Consider the following 19730-nt stretch of genomic DNA (forward strand, 5'->3'; position numbering starts at 1 on the left):
TGAAAAGATTGTTTAAGATTTTAAGGAAGACAGGGTATTTGTCCAGCATAACAATCAAATACTATGGTTAGGTGGTCAAATAGGAAGCAAAAACAAAAACTTCAGCTGGTGAGGATGATGGACAAAATAAACCCTTGGGGGGTTTCAAGGCCAAAAGACCACTCAAACACTTCTGGGCACTCTAGCAAACATAAATATGTCAATGATTATTGCTTAGAATGGTATGAGAATAGCCTTGGGTAGATTTCTTCATATTTCCCAGGATAACAGGTGGCTTTAACAAGCTTTGACCAGGTGGTAGACAGAATACCAGAAAAAGAAAAGACATAGAAGTATTGATAAGTGACTGGTGTTTAGAGCTGCTGCATTTATAATAAGAGTCCATCATCAAACTTCATTCACCAATGTGAGGATCAAACATTTGGATTTTTGGCATTTCTCTGATGTGTTTACCCATGGGGCCTGGCACATTACATTTATATTTACATTTATTTGCTTAGCAGACATTTTTATTTCAAAGTGACTAACAAAAGAAATCAACATAATCGAGTAAACATCAGTCTGGAAGACTCTTTGGAAATAAGTGTTACAGGAGGAACAAGCATCCAATGGTAAAGATGTCCAGGCTTTGCTTACCAGCTCTTTTATGCTTCAGTCTCGTAATGTCAAGCAGACCAGTGTTAGAATATTTAAGATTATGATTAGGAATGTAAGGGACAGCCACTCCAAAACAGAGGAAGATGTTAAATGTTTCAGAGTCATATGTACCATTAGGAAGATTTGAAAATCTAGCCTAAAAGACACTGGCAGCAAGTGTAGTGATGCTAAGACTGGTGTAATATGTTCTGTTTTGTTTTGTTTTTTTTAGATTATATTATTGATGCTCCAGTTTGGACTATCTATAGCTGAGTTATATCTTAAATATTTTTTATTTATATATATTGCAGTTTTCATGAAACTGTATGCTGTTAAACAGGCCATGACTGAAGCACCATAAACCACACTGAAGTATGCATATATGATATGTGATATGTGATGTGAAATACAACTGGGACATCAGCAACATGTAAAGAATTGCAGTAATAAATAAAATCTTTTTTTTTTTTTTTTTATTACAATGAAATGTGGGTAAATTTCCCCAAAAGCGTTAAATTGTATTTAACCTGCCCAGGATTCTGACAATTTTATTCAAGCCATGTGAGCGTTCATACTGTCGATTACCAAATGTCTTCATGATTAATGAGTGCAGCTGGCAGACAGACTTCTCTTCACTGGGTGCAGGTGGTTCAATATAGATAAGGGGCATTTTGGACTCACCTGTTAATAAATAACAATCTGCACATCAGTCAAAAAGAGTGCATGGATTCTAACTATAATCAGGTAATAAACACTTACTAGGTATGCTGAAAGTTTTTGGGTGGTTTGAGTTAACAGGTAAATAGAAAATCTCATTTAGGGATGCAATGCAGGTGTGTGGGAGTCATCTGAATGGGTTATCACAATTTATCCACTTGAATGTAAGACGTCCTGATCTCACGGTTTCACCTTATTTAGAGCAAAAAGCAAATAGGAAACTAAACTGACACTTTTTTATATGTTACATGTTTTTATTACCGGATTGCACATAGTACATTCCTTTCTGCTTGGCAGTGTGATTGATCCCAGTGAAGGACTGGCATAACGGTATTTTTGCATTTGCCTCAGAAAATATTCTTGTGGTTGCTTCTACCTGTAACTTCTGAAAGTGTATGTGAAGCCAAGAAGGCAAACAGAGTGTAACAGACATGTTCAGGCTACACAATCCTTAACCGCACCCTGGTTAAGGGTTTACTTGGCCAAATAAATGGTTTACTCATGTGTGTTAACCTGTTTTCTCAGATACCAGTTTCTCAAACCAGAATAAGGGTTTAAGGGCATTTCAGACACAGTGACAGTTGTGGAGACAAAGTTGGTAACCCAGCTGGTCACGCAGCTCTTCTGGTCATTCTACAGTACAAGTCTGTGCCATTGATTCCAAGGCACCTGGTATCTCAGATGTTTTTTTTATGGGCAGAAAAGCAGCTTGGCAACACAGCAACATGACAAAGTGGCACAGCAGAACACCTGGTTAAAGAATAGAGGAGGGTTACCCAAAAGCCACACTAAAGCTAACCAAAAAAACAGCACAAGAAAACAACCAGACATTCAATACCATATGATCAACATGGGTGCCCCCCAGGGATGTGTGCTCTCCCCACTGTTCTTGTCCCTGTACACTAATGACTGTACCTCTAAGGACCCCTCTGTCAAACTTCCCAAATATGCAGACGACAAATCCATCACTGTGCTTATCAGGAATGGCGATGAGTCTGCATACAGACAGAAGGTTGAGCAGCTGGCCCTTTGGTGTAGTCATAACAGTCTGGAGATAAGCACTCCCAAAACTGTTGAGATGTCAGTGGGTCCATCATAAAAAAGGCACAACAGCGAATGTACTTCCTGCGACAGCTGAGAAAGTTCAACCTTCCACAGGAGCTGCTGATTCAGTTTTACACAGCAGTCATTGAGTCTGTTCTCAGGTCATCCATAACATGGTGTGGTTTGGATCAGTGACTACTTATGACAAAAACAGGCCACATCGAATAATCAGGTCTGCCGAAAATATCATTGGTGCCAGTCTGCCCACCTTACAGGACCTGTGTTATTTCAGAGTCATGAAACAAGCTATGAAAATCATTCCCGACCCCTCACATCCGGGTCACAACCTTTTTGAACTTCTTCCATCGGCCTGGCATTATAGATTAATATATACCAAAACAAACAGATATAAGAACAGCTTTTTTCCCCCAGGCCATCAAGCCTACAAATGGCTAGTTTCCTCCTCCAGGCTTCCCAGGGTCTTGCAATACTGTTCATATATTGTTAATACTTTTTTTTACCCCCATTATTTATTTCAGCATTTCTTGCACTGAGTTGCACTCTGCACTTTGTATGTATATATATATATGTGTGTTTCATTCTCTGTCTTGTTTTTTTTATCTCTCAGGTGTTTGATTAACTGCTTTGTGTATGTCGATTATGTAACTTATCATTGGGAGAGTCACCAAAACCGGAGTCATAGTCCTTGCATGCATGCAAGCATAGCCAATAAATATGATTCTGAATCTGATATTATGTTATCGATTGTTCTACAGTATAATAATTATGCACTCAGCACCAGAGTAGAGCATGACCAGGTAGTCAAAACGTGAATATACAAAATAAGAAATGCAAACTCCACCACGGGTATAGGAAGCACACTTGCAGCAATATTGAATGGATTAGCTCGGTAAGCCTTGAACTTCATAGACAGGTATGTCTAATCATGAGATATAAAGGTATTTAAGGTGGTCAATTGCCAATTGTGTTTCCCTTTGACTCTCCTCTGAAGAGTGACAGCATGGGATCCTCAAAGCAACTCTCAAAAGATCTGAAAACAAAGATTATTCAGTCTCATGGTTTAGGGGAAGGCTACAAGAAGCTATCTCAGAGATTTACACTGTCAGTTTCAACTGTAAGGAATGGAATCAGGAAATGGAAGGCCACAGGCACAGTTGCTGTTAAATCAGGTCTGGCAGGCCAAGAAAAATAAAGGAACGGCATATGCGCAGGATTGTGAGAATGGTTACAGACAACCCACAGATCACCTCCAAAGATCTGCAAGAACATCTTGCTGCAGATGGTGTATCTGTACATCATTCTACAATTCAGCGCAATTTGCACAAAGAACATCTGTGTGGCAGGGTGATGAGAAAGAAGTCCTTTCTGCACTCACGCCACAAACAGAGTCGCTTATTATATGCAAATGCTCATTTAGACAAGCCAGATTCATTTTGGAACAAAGTGCTTTGGACTGATGAGACAAAAATTGAGTTACTTGGTCATAACAAAAAGCGCTTTGCATGGCAGAAGAAGAACACCACATTCCAAGAAAAACACCTGCTACCTTCTGTCAAATTTGTCATGCTGTGGGGCTGTGTGGCAAGTTCAGGGACTGGGGCCCTTGCTAAAATCGAGGGTCAGATGAATTCAACCCAATATCAACAAATTCTTCAGGATAATGTTCAAGCATCAGTCACAAAGTTGAGGTTACGCAGAGGTTGGATATTCCAACAAGACAATGACCCAAAACACAGTTCGAAATCTACAAAGGCATTCATGCAGAGGGAGAAGTACAATGTTCTGGAATGGCCGTCACAGTCCCCTGACTTGAATATCATCGAAAATCTATGGGATGGTTTGAGGCAGGCTGTCCATGCTCGGCAGCCATCACATTTAACTGAACTGGAGAGATTTTGCATGGAAGAATGGTCAAAAATACCTCCATCCAGAATCCAGACACTCATCAAAGGCTATAGGAGGACAGCGTCTAGAGGCTGTTATATTTGCAAAAGGAGGCTTATGTAAGTATTGATGTAATATCTTTGTTTGGATGCCCAAATTTATGCACCTGTCTAATTTTGTTATGATGCATATTGCACAATTTCTGTTAATCCAATAAACTTAATGTCACTGCTGAAATACTACTGTTTCCATAAGGCATGTCATATATTAAAAGGAAGTTGCTACTTTGAAAGCTCAGCCAATGATAAGCAAAAATCCAAAGAATTAAGAGGGGATCCCAAACTTTTTAATATGACTGTATCTGTAAACTACCATCTTTAGGTCCATCTGCAGATGTTCTATGGGCTTGAAGTGTAGGTTTTGACTCGCCACTTTTGGACACTCAGAGACTTGTCATTAAGCCCCTTCAGTGTTCCCTTTCTATATTCTTTGGGTCATTGTTGTGCTGAATGATAAAGCAGGTTTTTGTTCAAGGTCCTTTTTGTATATGGCTGCCTCAGTTCTGACCAGTCTCCCTGTCCCTGCACTAAGAAGCACCTCCATAGCCTGATTCTGCCATCACCATCCTTCACAGCACGAATGGAGGAATTGTATTAAGCAGGAGATGAGTAATGCCTTCTCTTCTCCAGACATAGTGTTTGGAGTTCTGCCCAAAGAGTTCAATTTTTGCCTTATCAAAGCAAAGAATCCTATTCCTCATGCTCTCAGAGTCCTTTGAAAGTTGTTTTGGCAAACTCCAAGTGGGCTGTATTATGCCTTTTATTCAAGAGTGACTTCCATCTGGCCTCTCTACCATAAATTACTGGATAATGGGGTTCTGCTAATATGGTCATCCTTCTTAGAGGTTCTCCCATCCCTTCTATCTGTTAGAATGACCATTGGGTTATTGGTTCTCTTCCTCACCCAAGACCCTTTTCACCTGGCTACTCAGTTTGACCAGAGAGCCAACCCTAGGAAGAGTCTTGGTGGTTCCAGAATTCTTTCATTTCACAGATATTGAGGTCCCTGTGCTCCTGGGAATGCTCAACGCTTTACAAATGGTTTTATACCTTTGCCTTGATCTATGCCTCATCACAGTTTGATTGTGGGGGTCTACAGGGAGGTCCTTGGGCTTCATGGCTTAGTTTTTGTCCTGACATGTGGTTTGAATTGTGTGACTTTGTAAACGATGTCAATTCAGTTTGCCACAAGTGAACTCCAGTCAAGTTCTTGACACAACTCAAGGATAATTTAAGCAAACAGGATGTATCTGTCCAGTAAAGTGTCTGAATATTTATGTGAATGAGGAATTTCAGTTTTTGATTTTTAACACATTTGTAAACCTTTCTGAAAATATGTTTTTACTTTTGTTGGTGAGTGTGGATTGATGAGCAAAAATGGCAATTTTGTCCTTTTAAAATTAAGTGCTGAACAAACAGGATCCTTAATACTTCCCGAAACCGCTGTATGTTTTTGGTAGCATTTTACAAATACAAGAGAGTATTCCTTTCTCAAAAAAATAAATATGAATGGACAGGCCTATCAACCTGATTGGATAGGCAAGGCCCCCTGAAGCCCACCCAGAGTGACGGGTCTAGAGACGGTGGTTATCATTGCTGATTTATGGATTCGGTACCCTGGTGTTTTTATTCTGCTCTTTATTGCTGTCTGTGTGGAATCTGCACTTTGTCCCTGTGTCTGCTTTGGTTCCCCCTCATGTAGTCTGGGTTTTCTTCCTCATCCCCAAAGACATGTCGGCTAGTTGAATGGGGGGAGCTTTGTGTGACCATGAGTGTGGACTCTGTGATGGACAGATAATCCATCCAGGTTTGGTTCTTGACATACATAGGCTTTAGCCCCCTGAATATGAATTGCACAGATGTAAAAATGTAATCTAATGTCATTTCTTGGGAGTTCATGATGAAAGAAAGGCACAATTTAGGGCTTGACAACATTAGAACACTGAGGTTGACAGGCCTCTGCTGTGTGTCACTTTGTCTTCAACTATTAAGTTGTCTGAAAAGAAAATAAAGTATGGTAATTTAAAAAAGATTTGTAATCTGCAAATGGTATAGCCATGCCCATTATTGCACAAAATTACCCAGGGAAAGAAAAGGAAAATTGTTCTGCTGAAGGGTTTTCTTTTCCCCAATATCTGTCAGACTGTCTCAGTACCACAATAGGGTTAACTCAGAAATTTAAAACTCTGCTCCTCCATTATTCCTGCTGGCTGCCTTTCCAACCAAAGGATCTTTCAGCAGCTGATTGCTGCAGTTCAGTGCACTCCAGGTTAACTCAATAAGTTACTTGATCTCTTAGTACCAAAAAAGTGATGGAAACTGGGAAGCAGTTCCTTTCATTGAACAGAAGTTTGTATTGCTTACCTTTATATTGATTCCTTTTGCTGCTCATGTTTACTTTGGAGCTGCACAGTTGGTAGCTCCTCTGTCTTATGGATCCAGTATCTTGGTTTCCAGTGCTGTGCCTGGATATTGTCTATTGTTTCTCTTCTCAGTACTCAAATGTGGCACTTGGTGCCACAGCCCACCTGCCAAGTTGTTTTGCCTACCTAAGGTAAAGTCATCCCTGATGGAGGATCACAGGAATCGTCGGGTAGAGGGATTCTTTCATCGGATTGGCTGGCCCAGTGCTATCTCAGCTGTGGAATGGCCAATAGGGGGAGGCACCTTGATAGCTGAGGTCTCCAGGGCTCTGAACAATGTGATATTGTCTCCTGTTAAATCCTGCTCCATACTTGTAATATTTTTATTTTTATAGTGTATTGAGGATTTGTTCTGTTCTGTGTATTGTATTGTATTGACCCCCTTCTTTACAACACCCACTGCATGCCCAACCTACCTGGAAAGGGGTCTCTCTTTGAACTGCCTTTCCCAAGGTTTCTTCCATTTTTTCCCTACAAGGGTTTTTTTGGGGAGTTTTACCTTGCCTTCTTAGAGAGTCAAGGCTGGGGGGCTGTCAAGAGGCAGGGCCTGTTAAAGCCCATTGTGGCACTCCTTGTGTGATTTTGGGCTATACAAATATAAATTGTATTGTATTGTATTTAGAATTGGCACATTCTGTTTCTGCGAGGGGTTTCATCATGGTAATATTAATTGGTGGTCCCAAATTGTATCTTGCTGATGTGTACCGGGATCCTTATATGAAAAAAGCCTTCACAATTGCTGAATTACATCTGTTTTTCAAGCAAAAAAATATTATTGAGTACTGATCTGTATTTTGAGGTTGCACACATTTTGCAAAACAGTGTATCCATGTCATTTAAAGAACAAATAAAGTAATAGATCTAGCCATTTTGAAAGGAGAACAGCTATGGGTTTCACTTCCCTGCTTGACTTCTCCCACATGCAACTTTTCAGGGCCAGGGTGTGGATTCACCTGTGAAAATCATCGCCAAGCACCGCCATTGACGTTGAATGTTCATATCCAGATGTGAATGGCTGTCCCTGTTCTGTAGACAACTAGAGCTCAATAGCTGAAAAAGATCACTCACTTTCTTTCACTATACCAAAGTAGCTCATTATTTTTATAAGGATGTTGCCTGCTGCCACCATTATTATAATGTACACATTTACATCACTGGTCTAGTTAGAGACAGATTGAGAATGTGTGTACCGTGCAATCAAGTGAGAAGAAGTGAACAGACATTATAGGAACTTATAAATTAATGAAGTTTAGTAAATTTAGTACAGACATATTAACTAATTGGGTTTAGCAAGTTTAGCACAGACAAATTAACAAAGGCAGAGTGGGAGTGCAGAGCTGTCATTCCTGCCTCACAGCACCAGATTCTTCATGGAGTTTACACATTCTCCCCATGTGTTTATGGATTGACAGGAATATGTATGTGCCAGTGAGATTACTCCCTCAAAACTTTGTCTTCAGTTCTTTTATTATCACTTACTCAGCGAGGAAGACTCATCATGCATCAAAACATTACACAATTGGTTTGTGGAGCTTCATTAGAATTGGAGGCCATTCTGTACATTAGAACACTCTAGACGAGAATAGGCCATTCAGCCCAACAAAGCTTGTCAGTCCTATCCACTTATTTCTTCCAAAAAAACATCAAGTCGAGTTTTGAAAGTCCCTAAAGTCTTACTGTCCACCGCACTACAGTATTCCAAGTGTCTATCGTTCTTTGTGTAAAGAAAAACTTCCTAATGTTTGTGAGAAATTTACCCTTCACAATTTTCCAACTGTGTCCATGTGTTCTAATTTTAAAGTCACTGTCTTGATCCACTGGACTAATTCCCTTCATCATTTTGCACTCTTCAGTCAGGTCTCCTCTTCATCTCCTTAAGGCTCAGCTCTTTTAATCTTTCCTCATAACTCATCCCCTGTAGCCCCAGAATCAGCCCAGTCACTCTTCTCTGGACTTTTTCCAGTGCTGTTATGTCTTTTTTGTAGCCTGGAGACCAAAACTGCACACAGGACTCCAGATGAGGCCTCACCAGTGTGTTATAAAGCTTGAGCAGAACCTCCTGTGACTTGTACTCCAGTTCCATGGTGGTTATGCTGTATCACATGCTCTGCCTGGCCAAAAAAATAAATAAATAAGGGAAGTTAAAGAACATGTGCTCCATATAGTGGCCGGTATGTAGGCAGAGGGGAGTTGTGTATGTAACTGAAGGGGCGCATCCTCTAGACATAAAGGGGGAATTTTCCTCTAGGTCTAAGAGAGCAGACTGCCTATTATGGACACCAATGGGCGCCGTCTAGCCCCCAAACATGGGCTTCAATTGGCACTGGTAGTAGTGATAATTGAAATAATTCATGTGGACCTGAATTTGCACTAAAATTAAGTATTTCGTTTGCAAAAAAATTCAAAATAGATTCCAGAGTTTCCATAAATTATGAAAGGAAATTTACAATTTTTGTGAAGCAAATTTGTGATCAGATGATGAGGCATGCGTGTTACTTAGATGCATCTGTACTATGATTCATTATTTTACCGTGATAAGTCGGTTTCATGTATTTTATGCTCAAAATAGTATGTAGTACGGAAACTTGACATTTAAATACTGCCAAGACTTTCTGTGTCTATTCAATAGCTGCATTTTGGTGACTCACAGAGGTTGATAAGTGCTTTATTTCTTTCACTTCCCTTCCCTTCACTGTCCAACATATTTCAGACTTTTGCCAACTTGTTTCCACAAGTCCAATTTATTTATAAAAAGCATCACTTTCTATGTAGCTTTTCTGTCTTTAAGCATTTTTAATTGATTTTTTAGAATTGCATTACAGTTAGTCCAGTACATATCAGTAGGGTGTACAATTCTACATCTGATTAGAAAAACGTATCTAATACCACCACCCACACACATCCAGAGAGAAGTGAAAGAAAGAAACTTGAATGAAGTAAAGTTAGTACTCCGAATTTAACATGTCCAAAAGGATAACAACAGCTCAGGTCAGTTAAATAAATGCCTTCCAGATTGCAAGGAACTGGATTGTGTTTAACCTTCTAAATTTTTAAGATAAAATGAAGACAAAACTAATAGCCAGTATGGACAATGCTCTACATCCTCTCCGTGACACACTAACACTGAATACTTCAACAGAAGTTGGTCAAGAAACACAACTTTGGTTCCTTTATATCTACAGCAAAACATCTTTGTAATGCTTCACTGTGACTGTTCTCCTATCTTTAGCCAAATCAGAAGATTTCCTCTTTTTTATAATTATTTATATTATATTTTTAATTTTTATATATTTTATATTTATTAATTTTTATGTGTTTCTGGGGATAGTTTCTGTTTTTTTGTATTTCCTGAGCTTCAATAAAAGCTAAATTTACAGGACAAGCACAGTACCTTCAGAAAGTTTTCATATTTCTTCACGTTTTCACATTTCTTATGTTCCTGCCTTACATGAATATTAATATTCATTTTTTCCATCATCAAAAAATACTCGATACTCTAGATTGTTAAAACGAAAACAGGATTTTAGTAATTATTGCAAATTTTGCATTAGGCTGCAACATAAAAAATGTTTAAAATGTGAAAGGGTCTGAATACTTACTGAAGACACAGTAAAGTTCTGTCTGTCTGTCCGTCCGTCCGTCCAAGCCTGGACAGACGTCTGAATTAGACTATTGAGTTTAGAGTTTAGGTCTCCAACCTGCTTGATTTTACCTGGTATAAATTACTTCACATATTGTATTTGATGAATATTAAATTCTTAGAGCGCCTATGCAAAGTATTCACCATCTTAGAAGTTTCACAATGGATTGAATTTGGCTTTTTTGACAATAATCGAAAAAAAAAGATTCCATAATGTCAAGGTGAACACAGATCTCTTCAAAGTGGTCCAAATTGATTAAAAATACAAAACATGGTGTCGTCTTGCTGTAGAATAAATTTTCTCTGGGATTTTCCAGTATTTTTCTGTATTCATTGTTACCCTCACAAATCTTCCAGGACCTGCTTCAGAGAAGCATCCTCGCAGCATGATGCTGCCACCAGTATGCCTTATGGTGACGATGGTTTGTTTTGGATAATGTTCAGTATTTGATTTGTGTCAAACATGGTGTTTAGTTCAATCTTGATCTCTTAAGACCATGGAATCTTTTGTAGCCAACATCAGAGTTCCCATCTTCACAGACTCTTCTTCCAGTTGCATCAATTTATTTTACTTTTTTAGAAGCTGGATATTATAAACTAGTATGCCTTGTGCTCGATGCCACCATTATGCTCAACTTTGACCTGAATTTGAGGGGTTCAATAACAAATGGACAGCACGATGGATGTTTAATTTGATTTCTCTCTTTCTTTTCCTTTTCTTAGCCCTAGACGCTGTTTCTGAAGGAGAGTTCCTGGAGATAACGTCGATTACGAGACACGATTCTGGACTGTATGAGTGTAAGGCTGTGAACGATGCTGCCAGTGTTGCTCAGAGAGTCGAAGTGACCGTGAACTGTAAGTTTGGCTCTTCTTCCTACCACTCTGAAAGTCCAAGACAGGGCCAAGTTGCCTTATTCATTTGGTCATGATTTGTTTATTCCTTTGTTTAAATTGTTGTTGATTCCTTACAACGCTCTGTGTTCTCATATTTTATACAAGCAAATGATATCCATTTTAGATCATTGGTATTGTATAATCCCACCTATTTCGATAAAAAAAATAATTTTGGTCATTAAAACAGTTGACATTTAGTATGAGACTGCTGGTGTATAAAGACAGTGAGATGTGTCTCAGACAGAATTTTAATAAATAGATAAGAGATATAGGGCCAACAGTGGTCTGAATGTGAGGACTGTGCCAGGACTGATGACCTGAGACATAGCCACCAATGAAAAAGCAGATGTGCATTGATGTGTTATAATACAGAATGGATGAATAATGCAATCAGTTATTTTCCAATGTAATATTAAAATCTCTCTTCCTTTCAGTCCCTCCATACATCTCAGACACAAAAAACGAAGGCGTCCCATTGGGCTATAAAGGGACTCTGCACTGTGAAGCGGTCGCAATGCCAATTGCAAAATTTGAGTGGTACAGAGATCAAAGAAGGTAAATGTTTTAAGTGAAGTACTCTCAAGGAAAGACTAAACAATTTCCCAGAGCCAACAATTTCCCATACCAACATAATAAAACAAGTTTCTGTTATAGTGTGGTAGTTAACTACTAATTGCCTGCTTAACTACTTTTGCAATTGAAGCCTTACTATCCACCATCATTAAAAGACAAGTCTCTATGTGTGTCTGTGTATCTGTGTGTCCGTCAGTTGCTATGTCTCTATTATAAGCTATTTGGTATAGGACTTGTATAAACAGTGCTAATGCTTCTAATGCACCATTTGTTGGAATGAAAATGCAAAGCATTTTATTACTACATCGATTGTAAAATATATTCTAATAGATGGTGCACTGTAAACATCATTGCTGAATACACTGAGGTCTACATTGTTTAGATTTTAGACTGGTAGCACAGCTAGTGATAAGTAAAGGTGTAATTCGAGTAAATACACAATCAGGATTAACCATCTGCGGTGGGTTGGCACCCTGCCTGGGATTGGTTCCTGCCTTGTGCCCTGTGTTGGCTTGGATTGGCTCCAGCAGACCCCTGTGACCCTGTGTTCAGATTCAGCGGGTTGGAAAATGGATGGATGGATTAACCATGAGAAAAGTATAATAGGTTACTTGTAGTGTTACATGAATAGCATAGTAAGTACACAGTAATAATGCTAAGATACATTTTAGTTTAGTTAATTACTGAACACTTCTATTTTTTTCATACCAAATATGTAATTATTTTATAGCTCCCTCTATAGCACTAATAATAAAAAAAACTATTGAAATGATTTGCGTGATTACACTTTAGCAAGAGATCTTGAATGGAAAGTGTTTCCCAGGTTTTTCATACAAAATGTCACCTAGTGTGTAATCTGCTTTGGCTCTGATTTCTTGATGAAGTCTGTTCACTCGATCTGAACTCAAGACCTGCTCACTCGCATTATGCAGCAGTCTCCATTCTTGTGAACGTTCATTCTTAAAAGCAACCACTGAAGAACATTTTACACTGCCTGACAATTTAGCTTGGCAGAGCATGAGTGTGTGCAGGGTTATGGTCCGTGACGGACTGGAGGCTTATCTCGAGATGGTTACTGCATTACACCCCGTGTTGCTGCTGCAGAGTCCATCTCCCCATGACATTGATATTGATTAAAAGTATTCAGGAAATTGTCGGTCAATTCATTATACATTTTTACATTATGTTTTATTACACTATACACAGTGACTATAAAAAGTATTCACTCTCTTTAGGTATGCACCACTTTTAAAGTTTTCACATTTTATTCTTTTTAACATTTTATTGAATTTCTTAAAAGCAAGTAACATTCCATACAAGCAAGTCAATCTTGGCAAAACTAAGTTCAAACCCATGAGAAAGAGCAAGGCCAACAGCCAGAGTGAAACTTTAAGAGTAGAAATAAAAGGATGGGGAAGAAAATCCTTTCCCCCAATTTAAATGCTTAATCAAAAAAAATTATTGATTAGATCCTGCCAGGTTTTTAAAAAGTTTTGTACAGATCCTCTAAGTGAAAATTTGATTTTTTCCAATTTCAAATAATATATAACATCAGTTACCACTGACTTAAAAGAGGTGGGCTAGGATTCTTCCAATCGAGCAAGATAAGTCTACGTGCCAATAGTGAAGTAAAGGCCATTACAGTTTGTTTGTCTTTCCCCACTTTAAGCCCACCTGGGTGTCCACCAAACACAGCTGCTAATGGATTAGGAGGGATTGGGACACCAAGGCTGTCCGAAAGGCATTTAAAGATTTTGGTCCAGAATGATGTTAATTTGGTGCAGGCCTAAAAGATGTGGCCCAGTGAGGCTGGAACTCGATTGCAACGTTCGCAGGTTGGATCTTGCCCTGGAGACATTTTGGACAATTTTTTATTCTTATAGTACAACATCGAATGATAGCAGATTTATTTTAGCCTTTTTGACTGATCAACAGAAAAAGTCACATCATTAGTCCAATCAAGATCATATGTCTGGAGTCAAGGGGTTTCAGTTAACTGTGGTCTAAATGCTCCTGAAGGGCCTGATTTCTGGGAGTCAGTATGGTGGCCTAACCTACATATCGAGGACAAAAGAACACTCAAGCCAACTCCGTGAGAAGATGACTGAAAAGCACAAGTCAGGGGATGGGGACAAGAACATATTCAACTTACTAAATGTCTCTTGGAATCATGAAGAAATATAAAGCATATTGTGCAGCTGTAAATCTGCCTATACTAGGCCGTCCACACAAACCGAGTGATCATACAAGAAAGAGACAAGTGAAGGAGGCCATCAAAAGACCTGTAAGAACTCTGAAAGAGTTACAAGCCACAGTGGTTGAGACTGGAGAAATGGTGCAAATGGCATCTGTCACCCGGGTGCTTCCCCAGTGGCAGCTTAAAGGGAGAGTGGAAAAGAGAAAGCCACTGTTAAAAGAACACACACAGAAAACATTTGCCAGCACATGGGAGGCTCTGACGTCAGTGGGAGGAAAGTTCTGTGGTCTGATAAAGGTAAACTTGAGCTTTTTTTTTTTTTTTTATTTTTATTGAAATCACACAACATTCCATACAAATACATCAATTTTACAAGAATAGGATTGAAAACAAATCACCCCTGAGAAAGAGAGCATGGCCAGCAGAATAAAAATTAAACCTAGTAAAATTAAGCAAATAGATAGAGTAATAAGTGAATATAGATAAATGGAGAAGACAAAAAAGGGAGAGAATCTGCTTCCTCGGTGCTTTAAAAGCTTATTCTAAAATGTTATTGATTAGATCCTGCCAGGTTTGGAAAAATTTCTGCACAGATCCTCTAAGTGAGAATTTTATTTTTTCCAATTTCAAATAATATATAACATCAGTTACCCATTGACTTAAAAGGGGAGAGTTAGGATTCTTCCAGTTGAGCAAGATAAGTCTACGTGCCAATAGTGTAGTAAAGGCCGTTACAGTTTGTTTGTCCTTCTCCACTTTAAGCACCTCTGGAAGTCCACCAAACACAGCTGTTAGTGGATTAGGAGAGATTGGGACACCAAGGCTGTCTGAAAGGCATTTAAAAATTTTGGTCCAAAATGATGTTAGTTTGGTGCAGGCCCAGAACATGTGACCTGGTGAGGCTGGAACTTGATTGCAGCATTTGCAGGTTGGATCTTGCCCTGGAAACATTTTGGATAATTTTAAGCGAGACAGATGTGCTCGATATATAATTTTTAGTTGAATAATTGTATGCTTTGCACATATGGAGCTCGAGTGAATTCTCTGCATTGCTACCTTCCACTCCTTTTCTGATATGTTAAGGGAGAGATCCTTTTCCCATTGTCCTCTTGGATCTTTAAAAAGGAGGGACTGTAAAATGGTTTTATATATTGCAGAGATTTTGTCTTTAACTGATGAGTATTTTTTCCAGCATAGAGGGAGGTTGGAGATGAGGGAAATTGGGCAGGTTCTGTTTAACAAAGTTTCTAATTTGAAGATAGTGAAAGAAATGTGTTGCTGGAAAGTAAAAAAAATTGAGATTTTTGAACAAGTATGATGGTGGCAGCATTTACCTGTATAGATAGTAGTAATAATAATAATAATAATAATAATAATAATACATTTTATTTCAAGGCGCCTTTTTGAACACCCAAGGACACCGTACAGATAATAAAATTTTAAAACCAACAAAAACATCCATGTCCACATACATATATATATACTGTATATGGAACTGAGAAACACAGCAATAAGAATAAGTCATATAGTGTAAGCTAATCTGAACAGATAAGTCTTAAGACGAATCTGTGCGAATCTGTGTCCTGAATGTTTTGTGGTAGTGAGTTCCAGAGACGAGGAGCACTACAACTAAATGCCTAGGAGCCCATGGTGATCAGGCGTGAAGAGGGGTGGTGATGAGAGGACATACTTTACAGTAAGAGTGCGGTTGAGGGTATAAACATGTAGGAAGTCAGAGAGGTATAATGGAGCGAGTGCGGGAAGTGACCAGTGCATGAGTAAGGATGGTGGTGCTATTTAGTGTGAGAGAGGGTCGCAGGCGTGTAATGCTATGAAGTTGAAAAAATGATGGCCGTGTAACGTTATTGATATGGGGATTCAAAAGACAAAGTACTATCAAAATAACCCCCAAAGTCTTAACCTGAGGCGAGAGATAGACAGACTGATGTACCATCAATATTAAGTTAAATATTATTAGATTTTGATAAAGCAGACTTGGAACCAATGAGAAGAACCTCTGTCTTATGGCTATTGAGTTGGAGGAAATTAGAAGAAAACCAAGATTTTACCTAAAATAGACAATCGTTGAGTCAGGAAGGAGGAAGGACAGAGTTGGGCTTTGTAGATATGTAGAGCTGAGTATCGTCGCATAACAATGAAAATCAATTCCAAATTTCTTAAAAAAACTCCACCTAAAGGGAGCAAGTATATTAAAAACAGTAAGGGGCCAAGCACCGCCAAGGATGCCTCTCTATAGCAAGCCCTGGAAGGCTTGTGATGACATAATGAACGCAGCAAAATACTGGGAAATCTTGGTGGAAAACCTGATGTAGTCTGCAGGAGACCTACATCTTGATTTGTTTTCTAAGCAAAGCTACACAAGAATGGCTTTAAAACAAAAATGTCAATGTCTTAGAGTTTCAGAATCAGAGTCCAGTCCCAAGTCCTGTAACTGTACTACACTTGAGAATCTGTGGCTGCACTTAAAAAAGGCTGCTCACTCACAATCCCAGTGTAACCTAACAGAGCTTGAGCAGTTTGGCAAAGAAAAAGAAGGGGGACATGCCAGTGTGCAGTAGTGCAAAGCTGACAGAGAAAAAGGCCTGGGCACACACACTCAAGGCTGTCATGGCTGCCAAATGTGTATCAACTAAGTACTGAACACTTATATGACCCTTTTATGTGTGGTGTTCAATATTTATAATTACTAGGAGGCTTTGCCTCCTGCTCGCTATGCTTGCCAAACCCCCTGCCTGCGTTATCCGCCAGCCACTTCGCGTCTGTGCCGCTCATGTATGTGGATTTCACTTTCACTAAACAACAAAACTTTTAATTCTCTTCATTGGGAAGAAACACTACTTTTCCCTGATGGCAAAACGAATTAGACGATCTACAAGTTTCTGACTTAAAGTTTAAAGCCAAACAATATCTTCATACTTCTGTCATATCATCTATGTCCATATATTCAATCTCTTTTCGCTTTTACCTTTTCGTCAATATCGCATTGAATTTTTGATTTTGTGCTTTGGAATTACATTGTCACAACACAACATATAACTGCCCGTGAGTAAATATTGTTTCTTTCTCTCTACACGAACTGTGTCTGACAATAGCATTCACACAAATGAGAAATGATTGAATCGTGTGCATGGTTGTAAATATTTTAGATGCGGGCAGGATTTTTACAAATCTCTTTGCATAAAGTCTTTTCTCGCAGGGCTTGAAATTTTCTCTCGCGGGATTTCACTTTCACCAAACAACAAATTATCGCGGATACGCTTCTTCATTGGGAAGAAACACTGCTTTTCCCTGATGGCAACATGAATTAGACGATCTACAAGTCTCAGAGTTAAAGTTTAAATCCGAACAATATATTCGATCTCTTTTCACTGTTCCATTATTTCACCGATTAATAATTTCTGTTTGTTTGCGCTAATGTGATCTTTACTATCATTTTTTGAGTCTTTCTAATTTTTGTACTTCCATTATCTCTAACCTGCTCTGCAAGTGTATTGCGACAACGTTTTTGAATTCTTTACGACTTTGTCTACTTTGTCATCTACTCTTTGTCTTTGGTTAAATCTCTTGGCACAATGTCTTGTCTCGTGGGACTTGAAAGTGTTTCTCTGAGAAAGTCACATCCTGTCTCTCTTCCCAAGATTGTTTTTATTATAATAGAGAGATAATTTTCACTTTGACATTAAACAGTCTTTTTCGGTTATTCAGTGTCAAAATAATGACATTAATTCCACTGTGATTCAAAGTTGTATAACAATAAAATGTGAGACTTTTAAGTGGGTGAATACTTTTCATAGGCGGTGTATTTATACTGTAACTACTTATTAATTAATTAACTACAATGTAATGTAACTAGCCAAGCAATGGTGCAGGTTAGTAGACATTTACTGCAATTTCATTAGGCTTTCCTATTTTACGGTGTGCTTACTTTGTAACTCCAGCTTAACTATATTATGGCGTCCTTGCCTGTATAGTTCCAGAATTGGTACACCAGAATAAACTAATGCTTCAGGCAGACGATTACTAAGTAATTACACTTTAATAAATGAAACCAAATGCAAAGTGCTGGCAAAATATTACATTTTATGTACAACATATACTGCATGTATGCAGAAATGTATGTATATATATATGTGTGTGTGTGTGTTTCTCATGTAAAAAAAAAAATCCTGGCACACAGTATAAGCCAGGCAAATCTTTTATATGAGTGCCGTTTTTTGAAAAGTCATTAACGTGTTGTTTAAATGTCATATGAATGGAGACAGGAAAGCCCGAAAAGGTCATTTTCCAACTATTTAATTCCCCCCTTTTATTGACATTTTCCTGAGATTTGTGCTATGAATAAATAATTCTTATAAAGCTCCTAAATATTCAGCATTATAAAAAGAAGCCCAGTGTTGACCTCCTCTTGCTTCTGTTTGATTCTCAAGTCTTATTGTTGTACCTCCCCTGACGATATCAGTCTGGCATGGCTCCATGAGCGCTGCGGTGAGAGCTCAGAGACAGTGACACTCGCTCTTCACACAGCACTCTCTAATTTCATTTGAGAGTGAAGGTTCAAACATTAATCAGATTCAGGACACACTGGGTGGCGTTGCGACATGCCATGGTAGATTAACAGTCCGTCTGTAGTGTTCACTATGAAGCTGTAGTAAGTTAGGGTCAAAGTGTGTTTGTTAAGTGTTTCCAAAAAAGCTCACACTCCCCTTCTGCCTTGTTGGTGAGAAGGTTTCAGTCTATGGACTGTAGGAACTTTCTTAACATCCCTCCTTCTAGCGAGACCTCATACCCTAAAGGAACATGCCAATAAATACAAAGCATTCAAAGGAAACTACCCACATGCATCAGCCTTTGACCTTTGTCTTCTGTGGCCTTTCTAGAGAGAAAACTGCCTCCTGTTCTTTATGTGCTCCGCCTGGGGGCTGCTCTTTGATTCATGGATGAATTTAAGAAAATCCATACTTCATATTCCAGCTCTTCAACATGGTGACCTGCAAGATGGCTAACGGAAAAGTTCAGACAAGAAGGAGTCAGATGAGGCTTCATGTTCCCTTCAAATAATAAATAAATAAACATATAACTAAATGTTGGCAAACAGTGCTAATTATTACAAATGTTCTGTAAGTGATCAAGCTGAGATTTTTTAAAAGAGCACCAGAGAAGACCAAGAAGAAAGCAAGTTATGCCTGGAAGAGACTTTGAAGAGAAAGAAGAGACAGCCAGTCAGCATTTGACTCAAGAGCCATGCATATGAGAGCCAGTCAAGAGGTCAGGTGTGACGTCACTGTCCAGTGTAAGGCCAGAGACAGACAATTGACAGAAAACAGGAACGAATCACTGAGGAGGGAGCTGCCTGTAGTTTGGTTTTATTGTTTGTTGTGAAAGAAACAGTATAGACACAAAGTAAAATATATGCATTAAAGGGAAAGACACGATAGATAGATAGATAGATAGATAGATAGATAGATAGATAGATAGATAGATAGATAGATAGATAGATAGATAGATAGATAGATAGATAGATAGATAGATAGATAGATAGATAGATAGATAGATAGATAGATAGATAGATAGATAGATAGATAGATAAGGCATTATTTGACATGATAGAGTGAATTCCAAAA

The 19730-nt window shown here is 38.6% G+C and overlaps 1 protein-coding gene across 3 annotated transcripts in view; it reads left to right on the forward strand.

The window, feature by feature from the left end:
- LOC114658249 (neurotrimin-like) overlaps positions 1-19730 on the forward strand; it is a 702230-nt gene that overhangs the window by 634764 nt on the left and 47736 nt on the right. For all 3 annotated transcript variants that reach the window (XM_051931916.1, XM_051931915.1, XM_028810397.2), the window contains exons 4-5: positions 11148-11279; positions 11753-11873. In XM_051931916.1, the coding sequence (XP_051787876.1) occupies positions 11148-11279; positions 11753-11873 (253 nt within the window). The remainder of the gene's footprint in view (positions 1-11147; positions 11280-11752; positions 11874-19730) is intronic.

Source organism: Erpetoichthys calabaricus, chromosome 9 (assembly GCF_900747795.2).
Source record: "Erpetoichthys calabaricus chromosome 9, fErpCal1.3, whole genome shotgun sequence".
NCBI classification, from domain to species: domain Eukaryota; kingdom Metazoa; phylum Chordata; class Cladistia; order Polypteriformes; family Polypteridae; genus Erpetoichthys; species Erpetoichthys calabaricus.